At 36.6% G+C, this 20,750-nt stretch overlaps 2 protein-coding genes, 6 non-coding genes and 1 pseudogene across 9 annotated transcripts; 1 reads left to right on the forward strand and 8 right to left on the reverse strand.

Moving 5' to 3' along the window:
• Nucleotides 1–4,548: 4,548 nt before the first annotated feature.
• On the reverse strand, nucleotides 4,549–7,744 carry LOC147480172 (putative protein phosphatase 2C 55). Its single transcript, XM_086576184.1, has 5 exons — nucleotides 7,605–7,744; nucleotides 6,470–6,644; nucleotides 6,054–6,378; nucleotides 5,790–5,939; nucleotides 4,549–5,079 (listed from the first exon to the last, which is right to left on the reverse strand). The coding sequence occupies exons 2-5, from the start codon at nucleotides 6,592–6,594 to the stop codon at nucleotides 4,801–4,803; spliced, it is 879 nt and encodes a 292-aa protein (XP_086432310.1). The 5' UTR covers nucleotides 6,595–6,644; nucleotides 7,605–7,744; the 3' UTR covers nucleotides 4,549–4,800.
• A 95-nt stretch (nucleotides 7,745–7,839) lies between these two features.
• Nucleotides 7,840–10,207, forward strand: LOC147480173 (pentatricopeptide repeat-containing protein At5g48910 pseudogene; annotated as a pseudogene). The gene has a single exon (XR_015203910.1). The product of XR_015203910.1 is annotated as a pentatricopeptide repeat-containing protein At5g48910 pseudogene (transcript).
• On the reverse strand, nucleotides 10,069–19,838 carry LOC147480174 (transducin family protein / WD-40 repeat family protein). The gene is given in 13 exon segments (XM_086576183.1): nucleotides 10,069–10,784; nucleotides 10,879–11,009; nucleotides 11,090–11,216; nucleotides 11,436–11,552; nucleotides 11,634–11,736; nucleotides 11,936–11,991; nucleotides 12,074–12,208; nucleotides 12,613–12,638; nucleotides 12,641–12,716; nucleotides 17,753–17,866; nucleotides 18,019–18,195; nucleotides 18,308–19,431; nucleotides 19,502–19,838. Coding segments are annotated over 13 exon segments (2,943 nt in total). The 5' UTR covers nucleotides 19,791–19,838; the 3' UTR covers nucleotides 10,069–10,316.
• On the reverse strand, nucleotides 13,941–14,019 carry LOC147480175 (small nucleolar RNA R160). The gene has a single exon (XR_015207139.1). It is a non-coding gene; the product is annotated as a small nucleolar RNA R160 (small nucleolar RNA).
• On the reverse strand, nucleotides 14,048–14,126 carry LOC147480176 (small nucleolar RNA R160). Its single transcript, XR_015207137.1, has one exon. It is a non-coding gene; the product is annotated as a small nucleolar RNA R160 (small nucleolar RNA).
• Nucleotides 14,256–14,334, reverse strand: LOC147480177 (small nucleolar RNA R160). Its single transcript, XR_015207138.1, has one exon. It is a non-coding gene; the product is annotated as a small nucleolar RNA R160 (small nucleolar RNA).
• Nucleotides 14,851–14,930, reverse strand: LOC147480178 (small nucleolar RNA R160). The gene has a single exon (XR_015207135.1). It is a non-coding gene; the product is annotated as a small nucleolar RNA R160 (small nucleolar RNA).
• On the reverse strand, nucleotides 15,131–15,210 carry LOC147480179 (small nucleolar RNA R160). Its single transcript, XR_015207133.1, has one exon. It is a non-coding gene; the product is annotated as a small nucleolar RNA R160 (small nucleolar RNA).
• Nucleotides 15,406–15,485, reverse strand: LOC147480180 (small nucleolar RNA R160). Its single transcript, XR_015207134.1, has one exon. It is a non-coding gene; the product is annotated as a small nucleolar RNA R160 (small nucleolar RNA).
• Nucleotides 19,839–20,750: the final 912 nt, after the last annotated feature.

The raw sequence follows: 20,750 nt of genomic DNA on the forward strand, positions 1-20,750 counted from the left end.
AGAGAGTTATTTTGGTAACTTATGACTTCTTTTGGACTGTAGAGAGTTATTAATGGAAGTAGAATTGATTATGAACATATTTCTGTTATGTAGAATTGTTAGTCATTTCGTATATGACTATATATATATTAATTGTATCTCGACTTTGTGGATATTTTAGTTGCTACTTATTATTACACTTTATGAGTTTGTATAGAATGAGGAGAACTACACGTGAGCGTAGGGCAGTCGCGACTTTGGTGGTTGTTATTATTGCTCAAGCTATGATGGCATACTACGATTGGTGGTATAGGATATATATGACTAGGCGTAAGGTTGTTAGAGCCATACCTACACCCATACCTAGGGCTCTGCGTAGGAATATGGATCTGCAACGGAGTGTTGTGTTGAGGAGGTTTTATATGGACAGTGACCACTATTGTCATAACATGTTGAGGATGAATAGAGAAATGTTTCGTCGCTTCTGCCTCCATTTGTGCGTACTTGGTCTTAATGACAGCCGATATCTGTAAGTAGAGGAGCAAGTCGTGTATTTCTTGTACACAATCGGGCATGACATGCAACAATGAAATATTGAGTTGCAATTCTTCCGCTCATGTGAAATAGTTCATCGTTATTTTCATGTGGTATTGCAAGTGATTTTGAGGTTATATAGAGAAGTGGTTAATAATTCTACCACTGCAAACTCTCTTCAGCAATGCTCAGAAACAAAAGAATGGCATAAGTATTTTCAGGTTAGAGAGATGTCCATCCTATTAAACTTTTGACTTATAAAATTGCCGTTAACAAATGTTTTTGGTTTTAGGACGCTGTGGGTGCTATTAATGGTACTCACATTGCTACCAAAGTAGATGTGAAAGATCAAGGTAGATATCATAATGGGAAGGGTGTCGTTAGCCAAAATGTGTTGGTTGTTTGTACGTTTGACATGAAGTTTACTTATGTACTTGCTAGATGCATGGGAGGGTTTTGCTCATGATAGTCGAGTCTTGAGGAGTGTTGTATCTTGCCCTGGGCACAAACTTACTCTAGCCATTGGTATGTCAAGGTTTATAATTATAATCTATCTTAGTACCTGAAAATGTCATATACTAAACTTAACATGACACCCTCCCAGGATCAAAGTACTATCTTGCGGATGCTGGTTTCGCATTAGTCTTGGGATTCCTCACACCCTTTCGTGGTACACGATATCATCTCCGTGACATAGGCACAGAGAATGCTCAAGATTACAAAGAGTTGTATAATTTTAGGCATTCATCATTGCGTATGGTTGTTGAGGGAACAATCGGGTTGTTGAAGAAACGTTTTGCATGTCTTAGGCATGCTCCTCATTATGATACGAATGTACACACGAAAGTAATCCTTGCATGTTGTGTTATCCATAACTTCTTGAGGGAGGAAAACCCAGATAGTACGTTAACCGACGAAGAATCGAGCTCGGATGAGGAAATGGGGATGCGGGCATTAATGAGGATGACACTAACGGTAATGAAGACCAACAAGTTCAAATTGATATGGTACCTGCCCACGGTTGGATAAATTGGAGAGATGCTCTGGCTTTAATGACATGGCAAGATACCATGGGACCACTTTAAATATGTGATAGTGTTATAATTATATTTTATAATGGTTCACGTTGTCTTTTTAATGTAAATTTTTATTACGACCAAGTAGTTGGTTTTTTGAATTAGTATATTTTTTAGTAGTTGGGTTTACAACTAAGGTCTAAGGTTTTATATAAGCCTTGGATGTATATTTATTAGATTTTCATGTTATGATAGGATGTGTGTATATGAAATGTCGAAAATACAAATGAGATTGCCGAATTTTTTCTAGAATGTGATGTTTTATAGTTGGTTTTAGTAAATAGAATATAGTTGGTTGGTTCATATCACGTCTTAAGTTTTGAATATAGTGTGTAGTATACGAGTGTTTCAATTAGAACTTGGTGGCTGAGTCATAGAAGTGATGAAATTCTTACTAATCAATTCATATGACTTACTAACTACCTTATAACTTAATGTTGTTTTTTCTTCATAGACAACCGTATTGAAGAGGGTCTGAATTATTCAAATGAATTATAAAATATGTTATCAGAATTGTCACAAAATGAAGAATTACACGAGGAAATCTCATCTAGTCATATATTTAGGTCTCCAACCATCGGTTTGTCCATTAAGAAACTCCTCGTTTTCCCGCAAATTCTTCAATTCATCAATGAAAGAGTTTGTGCCATGAAAATTATGAATTCATTCGTTGATGAGAAGCTCTTATGATCATCATTCTCAAACAGCTTCTATTGTGTTTGTCTATTAAAAAAAACAACCATACAAACGGATTCTTTAATTTATCAAAAGAAGCCTCAACGATATTTCTAATCAGATGTGCAATAAACATCAAGAAACTTCATCTTCTCATTGTTTTCTCTCAACTAAAGCGTTATCTTCATGAATCATGATTGACGCGGTTGAGATAACTTACCATCCTTGTATCTATTCCTAAATAATAAATATTGTCTATCGGTTGGAGTTGAAACTAAGAAACGACGGATATGATTGTTTCCTTGTTTGTTTAACATATGAAATAGTGTGAAATATATATATATATAAAAAAAAAAAAAGCTGGTCTTTTTTCATCTTCTTTGTTTGTATGTAGGGGTTTCTCTAACCCTTTGGAAGATCGACACTGGTCCTACTATTTAGTTTCATGAGATCTAGGTTTTCCGAATTTTGCAGATCTTATTTTGTATGAAGACCATGAATAAGCAGATCAAAGTTTTTGTTGGTGTTCTGTTGGTGGTGTTTGGTTCAAGCTGGTTCTTCTAGGTCTAGCATCTCTCAATCGGCGTCAATGCCATGGGTTCAGCCCCTTGAGTCCGAAATTCTGGTTTGGCTTTAAATTTTGTTTGTCCAAAGCCATGGCTCTCTCCCTAAATCTACCCCCTCTCCGGATTGCTGGATTGGGTACCTTGGTCAGGCCACCGCTCATTTATTGGGCTTATGGTGGGGCGTTCTTTTTTAGAATTGCCAATCTGCCACCTTTGTCGTGGAGTTTTATAATGTGCGATTTGAAGACTTTCGAGTCTTTATTCTGGGAGATCCAACACGGTGGATGTACGAGCAAGTTTGAAGCTGGTTCGGGGAAGAAGATGGGGTTTCCAATGTGGTTTTGTTGATGCTGTTGGGTGCTTGGATTTGGTGGAGTTTATGTTGAGAAGACAGGATTTTTAGTGCTCTTATTTGTTACAGTTGTACTGATTACATCTTTGTTTTTCTTGCTTTCAGCTTGTTGTCTTGAATGTAATGTTTTTATCTTTGAATGAATACAATCAGGCAATTATCAATAAATATATATATGGAAAAAAAAAAAGAAAGAGAGAGAGAGAGAGATGAGGCGGCTAACCTTCTAACCTTGTGAGAGAGAGAGTGAGAGAAGCACAATTTTAAGGTTGTCAAAAATTGATTTGTTGTTAAAAATTTGCCGATGGATTTTTTTTTTATCAAACACCGACAAACCTGGCAAATCACAATTGCCAAAATTTCCAATTTTTTAACTAAGTAGGGGCAAAAAGAATTTTCCTAGTAATTTTAACTAAGTAGGGGCAAAAGAGAATTTTCCTAGTAATTATTTGCCAGGCAATTTTTAAGTAGAAAAATGTTTTCCTGCCCTAAATTTGTTAGGAAATTTTAACAAGCACGCCCTTAGAAATTGGTGATGCTAAAATACAGCATAGCATAAAGACAGGTCACGTGAGGAACATATACAGTATTGCATTCACTTCGAAATAGGAAGTCCTATTAGAGTATTAGAACGCCACCTTTTAGAATGCACACGGGTACGAGTGTTGCATTCGTTAAAACGCCAAAATTAGACTACACATGCTGTTACTTCTACGATACCTTCATATCTATTTTGTAGTTACTGTCTAGACAATGTCTACTATTTCAATTCTACATTGTGGATAAAACCAAGTTCATCTTTAGTCTTCAATAAAACCTGCAGTCCTGCAGAAGAACATCTTTAATTGAATGCATTTCCTTTGACAACATCTTTGATGTCGATCCATTCTCTAAATTATTCTTTCAACTGAACATGCAACTCCAATTCTCAGTAGGGAACTAACTCGGGCATTCTTTCATTTGATGAATTGAGTTGACAGCTCCATTGTGAAGTTGTTCATATACGAATCACATGTCTTTAATGTCCATCACCTGGTCTGGTTGAGCCCTTATAGAGAAGTCGTGAAGGGCTTAGACCATCCTTGGACATGTACATGTAATCAATTAGACTCCTCCCAACAATTGTAAACCAAAAAATAACGAACTGAGAAATATATCAGATGTTATATTCAGTACTCAGTAGACCGTACCTGGTAAACAAGTCAGTATCGTATGTAAAGCAGGAAAATACACAACAGTCAACAGGCTAGGCAGTTATGTCTCAACTCTCAATACAATATGTCAGGGAGAATTATAAATGTCACAATAAAATTTAAATTGTTTTAGTTCAACCAAGAGAGGAGAAAGGTGCTGTGATTACTTGAAATAGGAGAAAAAGTCGTTTTTTTAAACATCTTATTAGTTAACTACATATTTACAATGAGAAATAGGAGAAAAAGTCGTTTTTTTAAACATCTTATTAGTTAACTACATCTTTACAATGAGGCATTAACATTTAATTCAAGAGAATGAGTTATCTACAATTCTGCATGTAATAGCAGATTCCCATCATTTACTTCCAGAATGATGATCAAAGGCTTTCACTACCTCCCGAGGTCTTCTAAACTTGAGGATCCCACTATCTGATGTATGCGACAATAACAGAAATGTCATCCTTTTTCCCCCCAGAACAGTGTTTCCCAGCCATTTTAGCTTGTTTTGCAAAGGGAGTAGGTTGATTGTCGTAGGATCTAAGCCACGCAATTCCAGCTATGATATATGCAACCTCGTTTGGATCAAGTCCATCTCTGATTCCCTTATTTACTTCCTCCACAATCTCCAAATCAAAAAGATTGTCGAAAAGACCATCTGTGCCGACAACTATAGCATCGCCAGCCTCCACCGGAAAATTAAGTACCTGTTTATGCACAGAAGGCAGTTGAGAATGGTTTGAGAGGCAACTTTTCATTGGCTTTCTTCAGTGCAATCCCCCATTTTACCTAATTGTAGAATATATATTTTTTGTTCCTCAGGAATGAAAGCATGCATAACATAACAAGTGCAAAACAGAGCAGTACTAGGGGAACTTCGTTCTAGAGGAGTGCCTAATAGACAGAAGGCATAATACATCATTCATTGTGCATTGTGCATTGTGCATTGTGCATTTACAAGAACTTAATACAACTTCCAGATGTGTTTAGTGTGCATAAAGGCGTTTCTTTAGATAAGAGAATGTGACTGTAACGTTACCATTTGTACAAAATCAGGCATGAACGACTGAACGTTCAGTTTAATCTTTTCTCCGCCATTACGCCATATGACTACTTCAGACAAGTTTTTGTTTCCCACATTCTAGACTGCACTATGTTTTTTATCCTGAATGTAGGGACACACATCAACAACTTACTATTTGCAATTAATTCAGGCAATGGATGTTTCCATGAATATACAGATAGGGTTTCCTCCAGCAGGGACCACACATTGCTCTTTTTCTCATGTAGTCCAAATGACAATGACATCCTTGCTTAGTTTAGCTATATATCAGGCATATCTTCATCCACAAGATGCAGTATAATTGATAATTATGTATACTTGATAATTATGCTAGAAAGTGAACCAATTAAATACCTGAGCTGAATGTGGCCGATCACATCCGGGGCTATTTCCTAATTGATAAGGGCAGTTAAAATGACGTTGTTGTATAGGGGAACGATAAATCTTTTTTTCCTTCCTTATCACGATAAAACCACTGTCTCCAATGTTCACTGCACACAACCTCTACAGCAATGAAGAAAAACAGGTTACACGAGGACAATTTATATTTCCTATTATACTAAACTGCATACAGTAATCAAATGCTTCTCTTTTATAAAGGACAGAACATTAACTTACTTTTTCTTTGAGTGTCACTATACAAGCTGTAGAGGATCCTTGAGCTTTGGTATTTGAATAGGCTAAGTTCAACACTTTTTTTGGATCAACAGAATCATAGGGCTCACACTTAATTGCAAAGATTAAGTTAGATACCAATAAGCGTGCATATTCTCCTGAATCAATACCTTTTTTGGCCCAACCACCTACACCATCTGCAACACCAATGGTTTGTTCATCTGCACATATGAAATGTGCATCTCCACCCAGTGGCTTGTTGTCGCTCTCCTTTGGGATGTAAAATGATCCTGAAATCAACTGCAACCATCCATCAATTGAAATAACCCTGTAAAATACACATACGAGTTGGTACATTTCAGTATCGAAGGTAGTATGAACAAAATAATTTCAATATCGATAACTCAAAGAAAGCAAACCTCTCTGAGGACATGGGAAGACTCTCAGCAAAAACTGCTCCATGAAGCATTAGGTTCATAGATGAACAAGGGAGACTACTCATGTCTGGTATATCATCTTCTTCTTCAGTACTAGACTCGGACATCTTTATAGTCACTTTATTCACCTCTTGAATACTTAAGACTGAATTAATATCTGCCACCACAATCAGTGTTTTAATGGGATCAAAAGACTTTACATGGGCCCTCAGGCCCGACCCTCAAATGCCCACATTAAAACCCTCGCACATTTTTTTTATATTTTGTTAAAAAATAAGTAACTGTATAAATAATAAAATGAAAAATATGTTTTACATAAGTTATTACTTTGTGTAGACTCCTCCAACGTTACATGAAAAATTTAGTTCAAAATAACAAATTGTTCTATTGTCGGGACATGAACCCGGGTCATTTCTCCATATATAACCAAATATATAACCAAGAATAAAATATAAATCAGAGTGATGTAATATGATCATTGGTATATGGTAATGAAATTTTTAATCAACTTCAACTAATCAAACACAAGTTATTTTACAACCTACAATACCGCATTATATTTTTGGTCTTATATACTTTTTTTATTGATTTATGGAATACATCGGCAATAAAACCTAAGAACGAAATTTTTGAATTTTATTATCTTACAAATTTTAGCCAAATTATTAATTAAGTACATTAATCAAAATTAAGATTGAGAAAATTTATTATTTAAACATGATAATTAATTTATCACGTATCAATTTAGCAAGCTTATACTGTAAATAAAAAGTTTAAAAAATTAATCAAACCCAATCTTCTAGCCCGACCCTCAATTATCTAACGAGAGGGCTGAAGTGAAAGTTAGGGCTTCACAATTTTAGTATTGGCCTTCATAGGCCCGCCCCTCAATACATGAGAGGGCTTGGACCAGACTAACCCTCAAGTCTCTCAACTTCTCAAATAATACGGGTTTTATGGTTTGAGGGCTGGCCCATTTTACACCCCAGTGACAAAGCATCATCAAAAATCTGATAAGACTTGTTATTCACACGTTCATGTTGCCTTGACATACGTATTAACTATTAAGGCAACCAATGCCAAGTTGACTAGTGACTTACACACTAGAGAAACTCACCCGTTTAGGAATCCCAAGTTGTTTAGGAACCGGTTGATTGAAAAGAGGAGCGAAATAGACGGACCAAACGTTGACAAAAAATTACTTCTTCTCCAGAAACGATTAGCTTAGACGTTTCAAGATGGTCGAATGTTATCTCGTATTAATGGAACAATCTGAAAGGCTTTTTGCACAAGAGTACGTTGTTGGAGTGCATCAAGTTTGGCGACTATTTAATGGATGAGAAAAACACGAGGAAGAACAAGAATCAATGTTTAATTAATGTTTAATGTTTAGGCAGTCGAAGAAATATTTCGTGTACTTCTGGCGGAATGCCACGAGATTTTGAACTTAAAAACGATTGAATTTTCTTCACTCCCAATTTTGCAACATGTCTTCACTAATCTCACCACCACCAGCTTTTATTACTCTTCCCTCCAAAACCATCATCACATTAAAACCAAACACAAACCTCTCTCTCTTACAACTATGTACCCATCTCCAAGAAGCCAAACAAATCCATGCCATGATGATCAAATCCTCTCAAATAACCGACACCTATTCCGCAAGCCGACTCGCCGAATTTTACGCTATTTCTGACCATGGCAATCTTAAATATGCTAAAAAAATACTTGAGTCAGTCCAAGAACCATACCCTTTTTTATGGAACACTTTAATAAGAGGGAATGTAAAGAATAAGGACCCTTTTAATGCTATACTTTTTTATGTCCAAATGTTGCATAAATATGTCAAGCCTGACCATTTTACTTTTACTTTTCTACTCAAGGCTTCTACTCAATTACCCGCTTTCGACTTCGGTAAACAGATACATTGTCAGATACTTAAGCTTGGGTTAGAGTCTGTAGGGTATATTAGGAATAAATTGATTCATTTTTACGCTGTGTCTGGGGCCATTAAGTGCGCGCGCAATTTGTTTGATACCACTACTGACTTGGATATTGTTACTTGGAATAGTATGTTAGAATGTTACGCGGGTAATGGGGATGGGGACTCATTGCATAGGTTTTTTTATGGGATGCTTATTAGAGATGTTGTTTCTTGGAATACTATGATTGCGTTTTATGTTCAAGTGGGGGATTTTAAGGGCGCGGTTGAGATGTTTAGGAAGATGCAAGATAATGGAGAGACTCCTAATCGAGTGACGTTAGTTAGTGTTTTGTCTGCAGTTGCGTGTTTAGGTGCATTGGCTCAGGGAAGATGGATCCATGGGTATATTGATAGGAACGGAATTGAGCTTGATGAGAATCTTGGTTCGGCGCTCATTAATATGTACGCAAAGTGTGGGTGTTTAGAGGGAGCGGTTCAAGCATTTGATGAGACGAGGAAGAAGAGTGTGGATACTTGGAATGCAATGATATCTGGCCTTGCGGCAAATGGGCAAAGTCTGGAAGCAGTCGACTATTTCTCGAGGATGGAGTCTGCTAGTATTCGACCCAACGCCATAACATTTTCTGGTGTTTTAAATGCTTGCAGTCACGGGGGATTGGTTGAAGATGGTTCTAGGTATTTTAAAAAGATGACTGATGCTTATGGTTTTAAACCAGATATTGCACACTATGGGTGCATGGTTGACCTCTTTGGCCGTGCTGGTTTGTTCGATGAGGCAGAGGAGATAATCAGTAGTATGCCTATGAAACCTGATGCTGCTATGTGGAAGGCTCTATTGGGTGGTTGTAGAATCCATAGAAATCTTGAATTGGGGGAAAAGGCAGGGAAAGAGCTTATTGATCTAGCTCCAGATGATCATGCAAGCTATGTTCTGTTATCGAACATATATGCTATGGCTAACAACTGGAGTGGAGTTCATGAAGTGAGGACTGCAATGTGGGATAGGGGTATAAAGAAACCGCCAGGGTGCAGTTCAATTGAGTTGGATGGGGTCGTCCATGAGTTTGTGGTGGGAGACGCTGCTCATTCTCAGAAGAAAGACATCTACATAATGCTAGACGAAATGGCAAAGAAACTTAAGGTTGCAGGGTATAAACCTAAGACACAAGAGGTTTTACTAGATATTGATGAGGAAGAAGTGAAGCAGAGTTCACTTGGTCACCATAGTGAAAAGTTGGCTGTCGCATTTGGATTTATTAGCACAAGCCCTAGAACAACTATCCGTGTGCTGAAAAACCTTCGAGTCTGCACTGATTGCCATTCGGTGATGAAGCTACTATCTAAGTCTTACAACCGTGATATAATCATCAGAGACTCAAATCGGTACCATCATTTTAGAGATGGATCATGCTCATGTATGGACTATTGGTAATCGGTGAAATCAGGAAAGAATGCTACTCAATTTCACGTGAAGTCATCAAAATAATGGGAAAGTGAATACACCACCTGCATGCTCTCCTCCTGTGAATAAGTTACTGACGAACTGTTTTTTTCTCTGTTTAAGTTTGCACAATTTTTGTTGTAAGCTTGGGTTTTAACTATTTCTTTTCACGGTCAAATTGATAAAGCCAAAATACACATGCACAACCATGTACCCTGTTATAGAAATATGTATCACTACACAGGGTTCAAGACTAACAAGAAATTACATGTGTTATTTCTATTTCCTTCGTATAATTACAGTCCCCATATTTATGGGGACGTTTCACATCAAACAAGTGTTACTTTGGTTCCCTACATAGTGAGGATGTCAAAGACTGCTCCTTAATCTTAATCAACACCTCTGCAAGCTCAACCTACCTAATCACATTGAAGTGTTTAACCTCAGTTCTTGGCCTTCATCTTCTTAATAGAGTCAAATACAGATGATGTTTGGTTGCTTAGAGCTTTCGCAAATGGATTGGATGGTCGAATAGTTTGGGTTTCACTAGCTCCGTCATTACTGTCTGTTTTGGTTAAATTGTGCAGAGATGAGCTATGCTGGTTGTTCAATGACTTCGGAATAGTATTTGCAGGGAGATGTAATTTTTCACAATTGGCCTGATCTTTCATGTTCCCCTCCACTCTAGTTATATTAGATTCAATCTTCTTGCCTTCCACTTTACTTTTTTCTGATTTCCCTTGCTTTAAAAGCTGAGTTGAAGAAAACTTTGGTGGAGGTAATGCAATCTCAGCCTCTGGTACCTTCGTCTGAACCCATTCTAATTTATTTACTTCAGCACTATGTGCAAGTGCTTCATTAGACAACAAAAACGGCACTGCTGCCCCCACAGTTTCCTTCAGCAACCTTTCCTATAAGTAGCTATGGATATATAAGAAACCTTTGGCTTGTCTAAATGGAAGCCAACTTAAAAATACAAACATATTATGAATTGAGTAGAGTTACCTCTAGTATACCACTGAACCGTTCTGCCAAAACTGGGAGCTTCAATTTTGAAACAAGATTTATCGCTGTTTTTACTGATTTCTCTGACGATAGAAGTCTCACAAGTTCAATAGCCCTCACAAGCTTATCACCTGAAAAGGGTCATTCATTACCATGATACAACATTCTAAGGAAGAACCTCAGTTACCCATCATGTTTCTTTTTATCTTACCATTGCAACAAGCAGCAATGAGCCTCAAGATGCATTTGTCAAGAGAAAATTCCAGATCGAAAGCCTCCTTATCTTGTGAACTAGTGTCCAGACCTGCAGCAGCCAATTCCTCGATCTTTTTCTCAGCCTGCATATGGTTCAAATGTGCAATGAGTCATGTACAAGCTATATTCTGTGATCACACATTTTCATTGAAAGCTGATTTATACATGCCGTCATATTATCATAGCTAGTATCATATAAGCAATCCATATTTGTATCTTGGCAGAAGATCATTTTATTGGCATTTATTAAAGGCTCCAACCACCATCCCTGCCCACACAATTCATACAGAAATACCACTAACCTGTGTGAGATTCAGGTTGCTCAATATGAACTCCTTCTCAAGGTCGTCTGCTCCCAGATCAGAGGATGCAAGGGGAATTGAAAGGCCTAGCAGTGTAAGAACTGGCTTGGGCATTACCTGGAAGTGAAAACAACAATTCTTAAAACAATTCGACATATTACACCTAAGCAAACAGAATATGAGTGTGAGGCACATTACCGGTGGATATAAATCAGGAGTTTTACAAACTATACAAAACACTTTGCTTGCATTTAATCCAACCATCCAATAACTCTCATCAGACTTCTTCTCTTTACTGGCACTGCATGTTTAACTTTAGTTACTTTAAGAATATGAATGTTTTTTAGAAATGATGGAATGATTTAATACGAATTTCTGTTTGGTTTGCATTTGTGGTAAATTTTCTCCACAGGAAGACGAGCTTAAAGTTTTTATTTTTTTCTTTTGGAGTAGGGGTAAAATTATGTTCAAACATGCCATAAATAAGGAAAATCTTGAACCTGAAGAGTGGAATCCAGCTGCCCCCAAATTGGTTAGTGAACACTCTCAGCGTTCCCTGCATAATTTAGCAATCAACTCAGGCCCAGGCAAAGAATAAGTAATCATCATCAATTTTCTAGACTCAGAATTTCCCACACCTCAGAATCATATGAACTTAGCTGCCCTTCTTCAGTGAATCCAAACCATGATAGACACGAGCCAGGAGTTAATGGAAGATGACCTCTAAGGGGTTGGGTTCCATTAGAAATGTTTAACACTCTGAATTCTAGCATCTGCATATATAAATAAATAACTATTTAAAGCCAAATTTAATTTACAAATCTGAACAAATCAATGGGGTTAAAGAGGCAACAATTATGTTCATCCTTTGATATTTGTCTAGTATGCTAGTGCCAAAGAAAAGAGATCTCTCCCTCTTGTATTCCATGTTTCCAAATTTACTCATCTATAGATATTCAAATTCCCATGGTTTACACACTTTACAAATTAACACTCTTCCACCCTACAATGTGATAGGTGATTGACCTCTGCTAATACTATTCTAGCTGTTGAGGTCAATAACCAAAAAGGTCAAAAAACATCACATTGATAAGTCCATGAGGACGGATTTCAACAATTAGGATAAGGACTTCACAGAGTGGTGATTCAGGATATAGCTACGAAGTCAAACAAATACCTGATCATTTGAAGGAAGAAATGGGATGCATGAGTGACGACAGCCAGTTCATCCTTGAAGCCTGCTGCAGTAACTACTGGTCCGTCAAGCGAGAGAACATGCCTCTGCAATACACAATACCAACATAATTAACACCTCTATAAAACACATAAACTCCTATATTGCATCACCAAAGCATAGTAAACTGAAGGTGATAAAAGTAAAAGCCATCTTTGTTTTTATCAACTGAAGAAAGAGCCAACTACCCTCAGTCTTACATTCTGCTCTTGTACAGCCAGGGTGTTCAGGCTTTTGTTAGGTTAACAAATGCAATGGAACTAAGTAACAAGACAAGTATTTGAGGAACAAAAGTTCTGCTACATAATATTATCATCTAGTAAAAGAAAAGACACATCCCTTCTAAAGTTAAACAACGAGAACAAGATAACAAATTAGACCACTATGACTGACTTCACTATTTCAAATTACTTTTGCAAGAGTAGGCCACTAACCAAATCTGAAATTGACAGAACTTGTCCCAGATATTTGTAATTGCTAGTCATATAGCTATAAGCCTATAACCCAAACACTAGTTTGTCACTATTTAAAGGCTTCGAGGATATTCACCAAAATTCATCTCACTTCCTTCAAGGCCTTTTCACTCTTTTGAAACCACAATTCCACATGTTCCTTTTTATTAAGGGCTTTGGCATATGACACATTACCTATGCCCAAACTTATCACATACTGAACTACAGTACTAGCATTCCAGAATTCACTCCTTCCTAAGTTTCTAGTGATACGTTTGAGCTACCAAATTACAATTCAATTTTCTTGTGTACTGCACTAATGCTATGCAATCCCATGTGTGCTAGACATTGATAAGCAAAGTAAAGCAACAATCCTGAAGACTTATATGTCTTTCTAGTCTTTCTAAGCTACATTCTAAACAAATATATCCCCTACTTTGCTTTCTCCTAATTGATCAATAGTTTAGCAATATTAATGACAACAGTAACAATAATTTACTGTCAATCAAATTCTAGTTTATGGTTTTCCCACGCTCTTTCACAGCTCAACCTTGGTTAGACAAGGAAATCATAGACCTTTGAAGGCCAGAATGACATGTATTTCTACACAGAAAGAAATTTCAAAGTATTAATTCAACATTTTGATTTGCCTTTGCTTCCCATTTTGTGAAGACTGAAGACCTTTACATTACATTTCAAAATGAAGATTTCTCCACAAAGTCTAAAAAATCAAGAGAGCTCATTAATTACATTCAAATCGTCAAACTCTTGATTGCAATTTCATACACGCTCTTAGACAGGTTGGCCATGGGTGTACAAAGCAATCAGAGAACTTTGAAGACCTTTATGCTATGTTCTTCAACATAGATATTCAGGACTTAAAACTCATCATCTTGCCAAAATGGGTGTTGGACATGGTTAGACAAAGCAATCAGAGAACTTTGAAGACCTTTATGCTATGTTCTTCAACATAGATATTCAGGACTTAAAACTCATCATCTTGCTTTCACACGCTTCAAAATTTCAAGTAAGAAGAAGAGGCTACAAGTTCATTCAAAATTATGTTTACTAAACGCTAATTTGTATATTTCCTGTGCTATTTCCAGTTTTCACAGATTGGACATGGTTAGACAAAGCAATCAGAGAACTTTGAAGGCTATTATGCTATGTTTTTCAACATTAGAATTCAGAAGTATTAACTCATCATTTGGCTTTTCTTTTGATTTTCCTTTCCAAACCATTTCATCAGACGTTCCATAATTCCCACATAATTCCCATTAAAAGTGAAAAGGAGGCTATGACTTCATTCATTTTCCATGCTATTTGTAAACCTATAAATTATTTCCTGCAATTTTTTGTCGACTTAGTTAGCCATATATATACAAAAAACAGAAAACTATCAAGACAACTATGCTGTGCTCTTTGATCTATTTATCAACGGTAGCAATTCTCGATTTGCTTTGTTGTTGGTCCTCTTTCCGAAGACCGTTGCTTATAAAAGTCAAATGAATCTTGTCAAATTGCTAATTTCTCCATAATCTCGAACTTATGTAGAGGGGCAAATTCTATGAATGAGGAGGCTCAGAGAGAGATCATAGGTGGGACACACCTAGAAATCGGGGTGAAATCTCAACAATTCCTAAGTACAAGAAGTGAAGAGCTATTAATTATTTCAAACTCAAGACTGTATACGTATATATACCTTGACAATTTGAACACTGATACACAAAGCAATCAGAGAACTTTGAAGACCATTATACCATGTGCTTCAACATATAAATTTCAGGAGTATAAACTCATCATTTTGCTTTGCTCTTACTGTCCTCTATCTTAACTTTCAAGTTCATTAACAACTTGGACTGCAAACCAAAGTGGAAGAGGGAGGTAGGTTAATGCACAAAACTATTAGCCTACTGACTACTTACTGAGTCAAAGAAAGACCAGTAAAAAGCAAGGGAAAGTTCACTGAACAAAATAACATATTACAGACGAGAAATGCACATACACAAAGCAATCAGAGAACTTTGAAGACCATTATACTATGTTCTTCAACATATAAATTTCAGGAGTATAAACTCATCATTTTGCTTTGCTCTTACTTTCCTCTAACTGAACTTCCAAGTTCATAATCAACTTGGACTGCAAACCAAAGTGGAAGAGGGAAGTAGGCTAATGCGCAAAACTATTAGCCTGTTGACTATAGATTGAGTCAAAAAAAGACCAACAAAAAGGTAGGGAAAGTTCATTGAATAAGATATTAAAGAGGAGAAGTGCACATACACAAAGCAATCAGAGAACTTTGAAGACCATTATGCTATGTTCTTCAACATATAAATTTCAGGAGTATAAACTCATCATTTTGCTTTGCTCTTACTTTCCTCTAACTGAACATTCAAGTTCATTAACAACTTGGACCGCAAACCAAAGTGGACAAAGGAAGTAGGCTAATGCGCAAAACTATTAGCCTACTGACTACTTACTGAGTCAAAGAAAGACCAAAAACACAGTAGGGAAAGTTCACTGAACAAAATATAATATTACAGATGACTAGAGGAAAAATGCACAAGGATCCTAAATTAACCAAAAATGTGAAATTTCAATTTGGGCTGAAATCTCAACAAAATATTTTAGATTTCAGGGTACCAAAGTTTCAGTACAAACTGAGATATATCTATACATGCAACGACATGTTAAAATAAAGGAAAATGATCAATCACTGCTTGCATGTCCTTTTCTTGGTATTGTTACTTACCACAGACCCAGTGGAAAATTTATTTATTGTAGTGAGTAAACAAAAAAAAATGCATTTCAGTGCTCAAATTGTTTGTTGTGGACAGCTAAGTTGTTTTTAGAATAAAAAACATAAGAACCAGTAACAGTTTAGTACATGTTAAACAAAAATGACATAATTAGTCATTTCTTACATCTCCTAAAACCACTGACTCTGTGACTCTAGATATTGATTCCTTGGTACTGTTTTCTTAAGGCATCAAGCAAGAAGCAGCAGTGACCAAGAAAGCTTCTTTATATGGCACCATGCTCGTATAGTCTGTAAACCTAGTAATTAAGAACAGACCATGTATTTTGGTGCTTAAAGTACTCACTTCCTTAGATAAGCTGGAAGAAAAAGACGTAAGAATAAAAAACCACTTATGTTTTTTATTCCATAAGAACCAGTAACATTTTAGTATATGTTAAACAAAAATGACGTAATTAGTCATTTCTTACATCTCCTAAAACCGCTGACTCTGTGACTCTAGATGTTGATTCCTTGGTACTGTTTTCTTAAGGCATCAAGCAAGAAGCAGCAGTGACCAAGAAAGCTTCTTTATATGGCACCATGCTCGTATAGTCTGTAAACCTAGTAACTAAGAACAGACCATGTATTTTGGTGCTTAAAGTACTCACTTCCTTAGATAAGTTGGAAGAAAAAGAAAAAAAAACCTGAAAACCCCAACAATTAGTCAATACAAATATGAAACATCATGTTTCTTTAACCCCAAAAGTTAGTCAATACAAATACAAGGGAAAGAAGTCAAATTCGATCTGTTTTTTTTTTTTTTCTTTCCCATTTTTTTTCACTTTTTCCCCCTTCAAACACGAAAAGATCAGTGTGACATGGAAGTAACAAAAAGATATGAACTCAGTTCCCAAGATATTGACAAAAACAACAACTAGACCTGCAGTAAATCAAACAAGCAACCTCAGCTCCCATGGACTGAAGTTAACTTTAGGCATATGAAATACCTGTGTGAAACATCTTATTCATCACAAGTTGTAAGCATTCGCCCCAAATATCAATTTCGCACAGAACCTTCTCGATGTTTCCTTACCACTAGATTTGAAGAGGCAAGGGGCTATCTGGTGCATGTACCACATCTTGTTTTCTTTTATCGGTGAAAAGGGAACAAGGGAAAGAGTAACAAAAGCATTTGAGCCATCCAATGAGGACATTCTTACCTTAGCAAGTCAAGAATAACACCAAACAATTAATTGCATGATTGATAAGTCTTCATGTGATAGAGTGAATTTTGTTGGCCAAGTCAAGAAGAGTAGAGAACCAGGCTTTTTTAAGATATTTTGCGAAGACGCATGATTGAATACAAATTAGAGAAGATGGACTATTAAGGATGAAAAGTCGAAAACCAAGCACGCAATTTCTAGGAAGGATTTTAAGATGATAAAAAATAATAAAAAGAGTCAGAGAGAGTCCTTTTTCTGGTTGATGTGGACAGACCAATATAGTCCAAAATGAAGGTACAACTAAATCAATGCACTTAGGATCATTGTTTGCGCTTGCACTTGTTTTATTCCTAAAATAACTCTAATACGCTTTAGACAACAAGAGAACTTTGATATCCTAAAGTAAGAATGAATACATTGTCCTAGAATCTTAGTTTTCATCACCCCCCCCCCCCCCCAACAGGCGCAATGTATTCTGGTGAAAATCAATGTATGTGGTGGTTTACTGATCCACCCTGTCATAGTGATTACAGAAGCAAGCACATATTAATCTTTTATTTTCCTACCCAGTCTCGTTACAAAAAAGCTAGAATTGAAATGACTAATGAGTCAATTCTAAGATAGAATTCTTCTACCAACAATGAAATAGAAAACATTATTTCACAAACCTGCAAGCCACCCTCAGTAAAGATGCGAAGAAAATTTAGACTTGTAGCAGCAGCAATCCAACCAGCACCAAGGGCAACTACCTTCACTTCTTCTGCTTCAAAACGCATTGACCACTAAGAACAGATAAAGTTTAGGAGTCACTACCAATTATAGTTATACATGCTTGGTTTAATCACATATAATACACAGGTATTTGTGTATTCATTGACACAAAAGAAAAACAATTATCATAAAAAGAAAATTAGGTTGAAACTCATTAACAAACCTCACTATTATTTGCCCAGCTGCTGAATGGACGATACATGAGAGTGCTCATGTTCTTCTCACCCTTGCATGGGTTTGCAAACACACTTCCACTTTCATTCAGAGAAGCCATTGTGAAACCAAAATAATCAGTCATTGAAGGAACACGAGGACCTCTCCCGGTGTCATGAAAATCAACCTGGCATAGTGTATAAATACAGAGCATTACAAACAAAAAAGGAATAACATATGAACTTTTTCTTCAGAGACAGAACTACATGAAAAGCATAATGAATAGAAATAATTATTACCTCTATGTGGGAGTATCCTTCATTTTCAATAGTGGTTATACTTCCCAGCATATTGTAACACAAGAAATGCCTCTTCCCAGTCTGAATAGGTGTAGAGCCTGGCTGAAAAGCCTCCTGCATTTTCGGTTTACCAGACTTCACCAAACTTTGGAGTTTGTCATTCCCATCATCCAAAGTCTCCTTACTAGTACGAGAAACTTTTTTGCGTGATTTAACCTTTGGTAGCATCAACTGATCATCGCTATCCTCATCCAACATGTTGTCATATTCAGACTGTTTACGCAATCTTTTCCTACTAACCAGCTCAGATTCACCAAAACTATCTTCATCAGCATCACTGAGATTACCCAAGTTACCATGCTCTTGATCATCATCATCATCATCATTATCATCATCATCAAACAAGAGTAGTCCGTTGCTTTTTGATTTCGGAGAAGGAGCGCCATCTTTAGGAGATTTCATAGAAGAAGGAACAGGGGATTCCCACACGCCATACTTTCCCATAACATCAATAACAGCCAAAGCATTTCCATTTGGTTTCCAAGCCATACAAGATATTCTATCATCAAACTTTTGGCGATCGATATCCTGCCTTTGATCCACATCCCATATCAAGACCTGCCTGTCTAAGCCAGAAGTGGCCATGTATTTCCCATTCGGTGACCAAGAAACAAAACAAACTGACTTGTCATGTTCACCTTTTAATGAAAAGAGCTTTTCAGCAGTATCTCGATCGTACATGACCACATCACCTTTCAAACCAGGAACTGCTAAAACATCCCCATCAGGACTCCAGCTTAATACAGCCGAAACAGAAGTGTCAGACCCAGAATCAGGAGCTACACCTTTAAGAGTATATAACACTTTCCCAGTACAAAGTTCCCAAAATACAACAGTCCCGAACGAATCAACAGACGACAAGTATTCACCAATAGGGTCAAAAGCTAAGCTGGTAACAGAGCCACTATGTCCTTTAAGTACCCTGGCTATCGAACCATCAATAGTGTTAATTAATTTAATACCCTCATCATCCCCAGCAGCACCCAACATGCTACCTGACTTGTTAAACGCAATGGCACGAATCGGTAATGTAAATCTGGTAACATTGGTCTGAAACTCACCACCTGAATATTGTAAATCACAAAATTATTAGTTATTCAGTCAAGTCTGAAAATAATGGACTAATATTTATACCTGGAAAGCGATAAAGCTTAACGGAATGATCAATTGAGGCAGAAGCGAGACAAGTAGAATTAGGACTAATTGCAAGAGCAGTGACCCCATCTTTATGATGACGTAATATTTTAGGTGAATTATTATTTTGGCTGACAAAATCATCATGAATGATTATTGATGAGTCTGAAGAAGAAGACGTGACTAAATGTTTTGCTTCTAAATCCCAGAGGATTGAACAAAATGAAGCATTATTTGTGTTCTTCTTCTTGTGTGCTGATTCGTTTAGTTTTATACATCTCATTTTCATTTTTAGGGTTTTGGAATGTGAAATGATGGAATTTATTGATTTAGGGTTTTGGTTTTTTGGGCGGGAATGTTTCGCGGGAAAAGTTTTGAGATTTTGTTGTAAATGGATTGGACCTTAAGTATGAGGCCCATAGACCATTAACTTTAACTTCACCCGAGGTGTGGCATCCATGTGCTTGTTCTGCAAGCGCTTCTAAGAAATAAAGATTGTTCGTTTTGGGTGTTGGTTAATCAAAATTATCAAACGCCGATATATTATAATTGAGTGCTGCTACACTGACACAGAAAATTATAAAATTGACATATTTATCCGACACAGTGATGTGGCAGATAATACATGTTATGTATCATCGTGATACATGTCATATATCATTGTGAATTCGTGATACATGTCATATATCATCCACCACATCACTGTGTCGGATGAATGTGTCAATTTTCTATGTCAGTGTAGAATTATTGATTATAATTACATTGCCTAAAACACTCCCCAAATATCATTACGCCTATAAGAGATATTAAACATAGATGTTTCGGAAAGACAGGTGGATACTGTGTGTACATATTTTAGCAAATAAATATGTAACACGTGACAACATTTTCTTTAAACTAAGATATGGTCTTGGTGTGGGTAGAAAGTATTAGAATACACTTCAAGTCTAAGTCTTTTAACTTTCTAGGTTCGGAAGTGAAATAAGAATAGGAAGTTCGGAATTAGTTGGAATAGTAGGCTCAGAGAACTGGAGATTCGGAACTAGTTGGAGTAGTAGGTTCGGAGAACTGGAGATTCGGAATTGGTTGGAGTAGTAGATTCAGATAACCACTTCTTAACTAGGAACCCCAAATCCATAACTACTTAGTTCGGAACTCCAACTCCCAATCTGAACCCGAACATATTTCTTTGTTGTTTAAATCAATAAAAATATTTTATTGGCTTAGAAAACATGAACTTCTAGAAGAA

Source organism: Coptis chinensis, chromosome 8 (assembly GCF_015680905.1).
Source record: "Coptis chinensis isolate HL-2020 chromosome 8, ASM1568090v1, whole genome shotgun sequence".
Lineage (NCBI taxonomy): Eukaryota > Viridiplantae > Streptophyta > Magnoliopsida > Ranunculales > Ranunculaceae > Coptis > Coptis chinensis.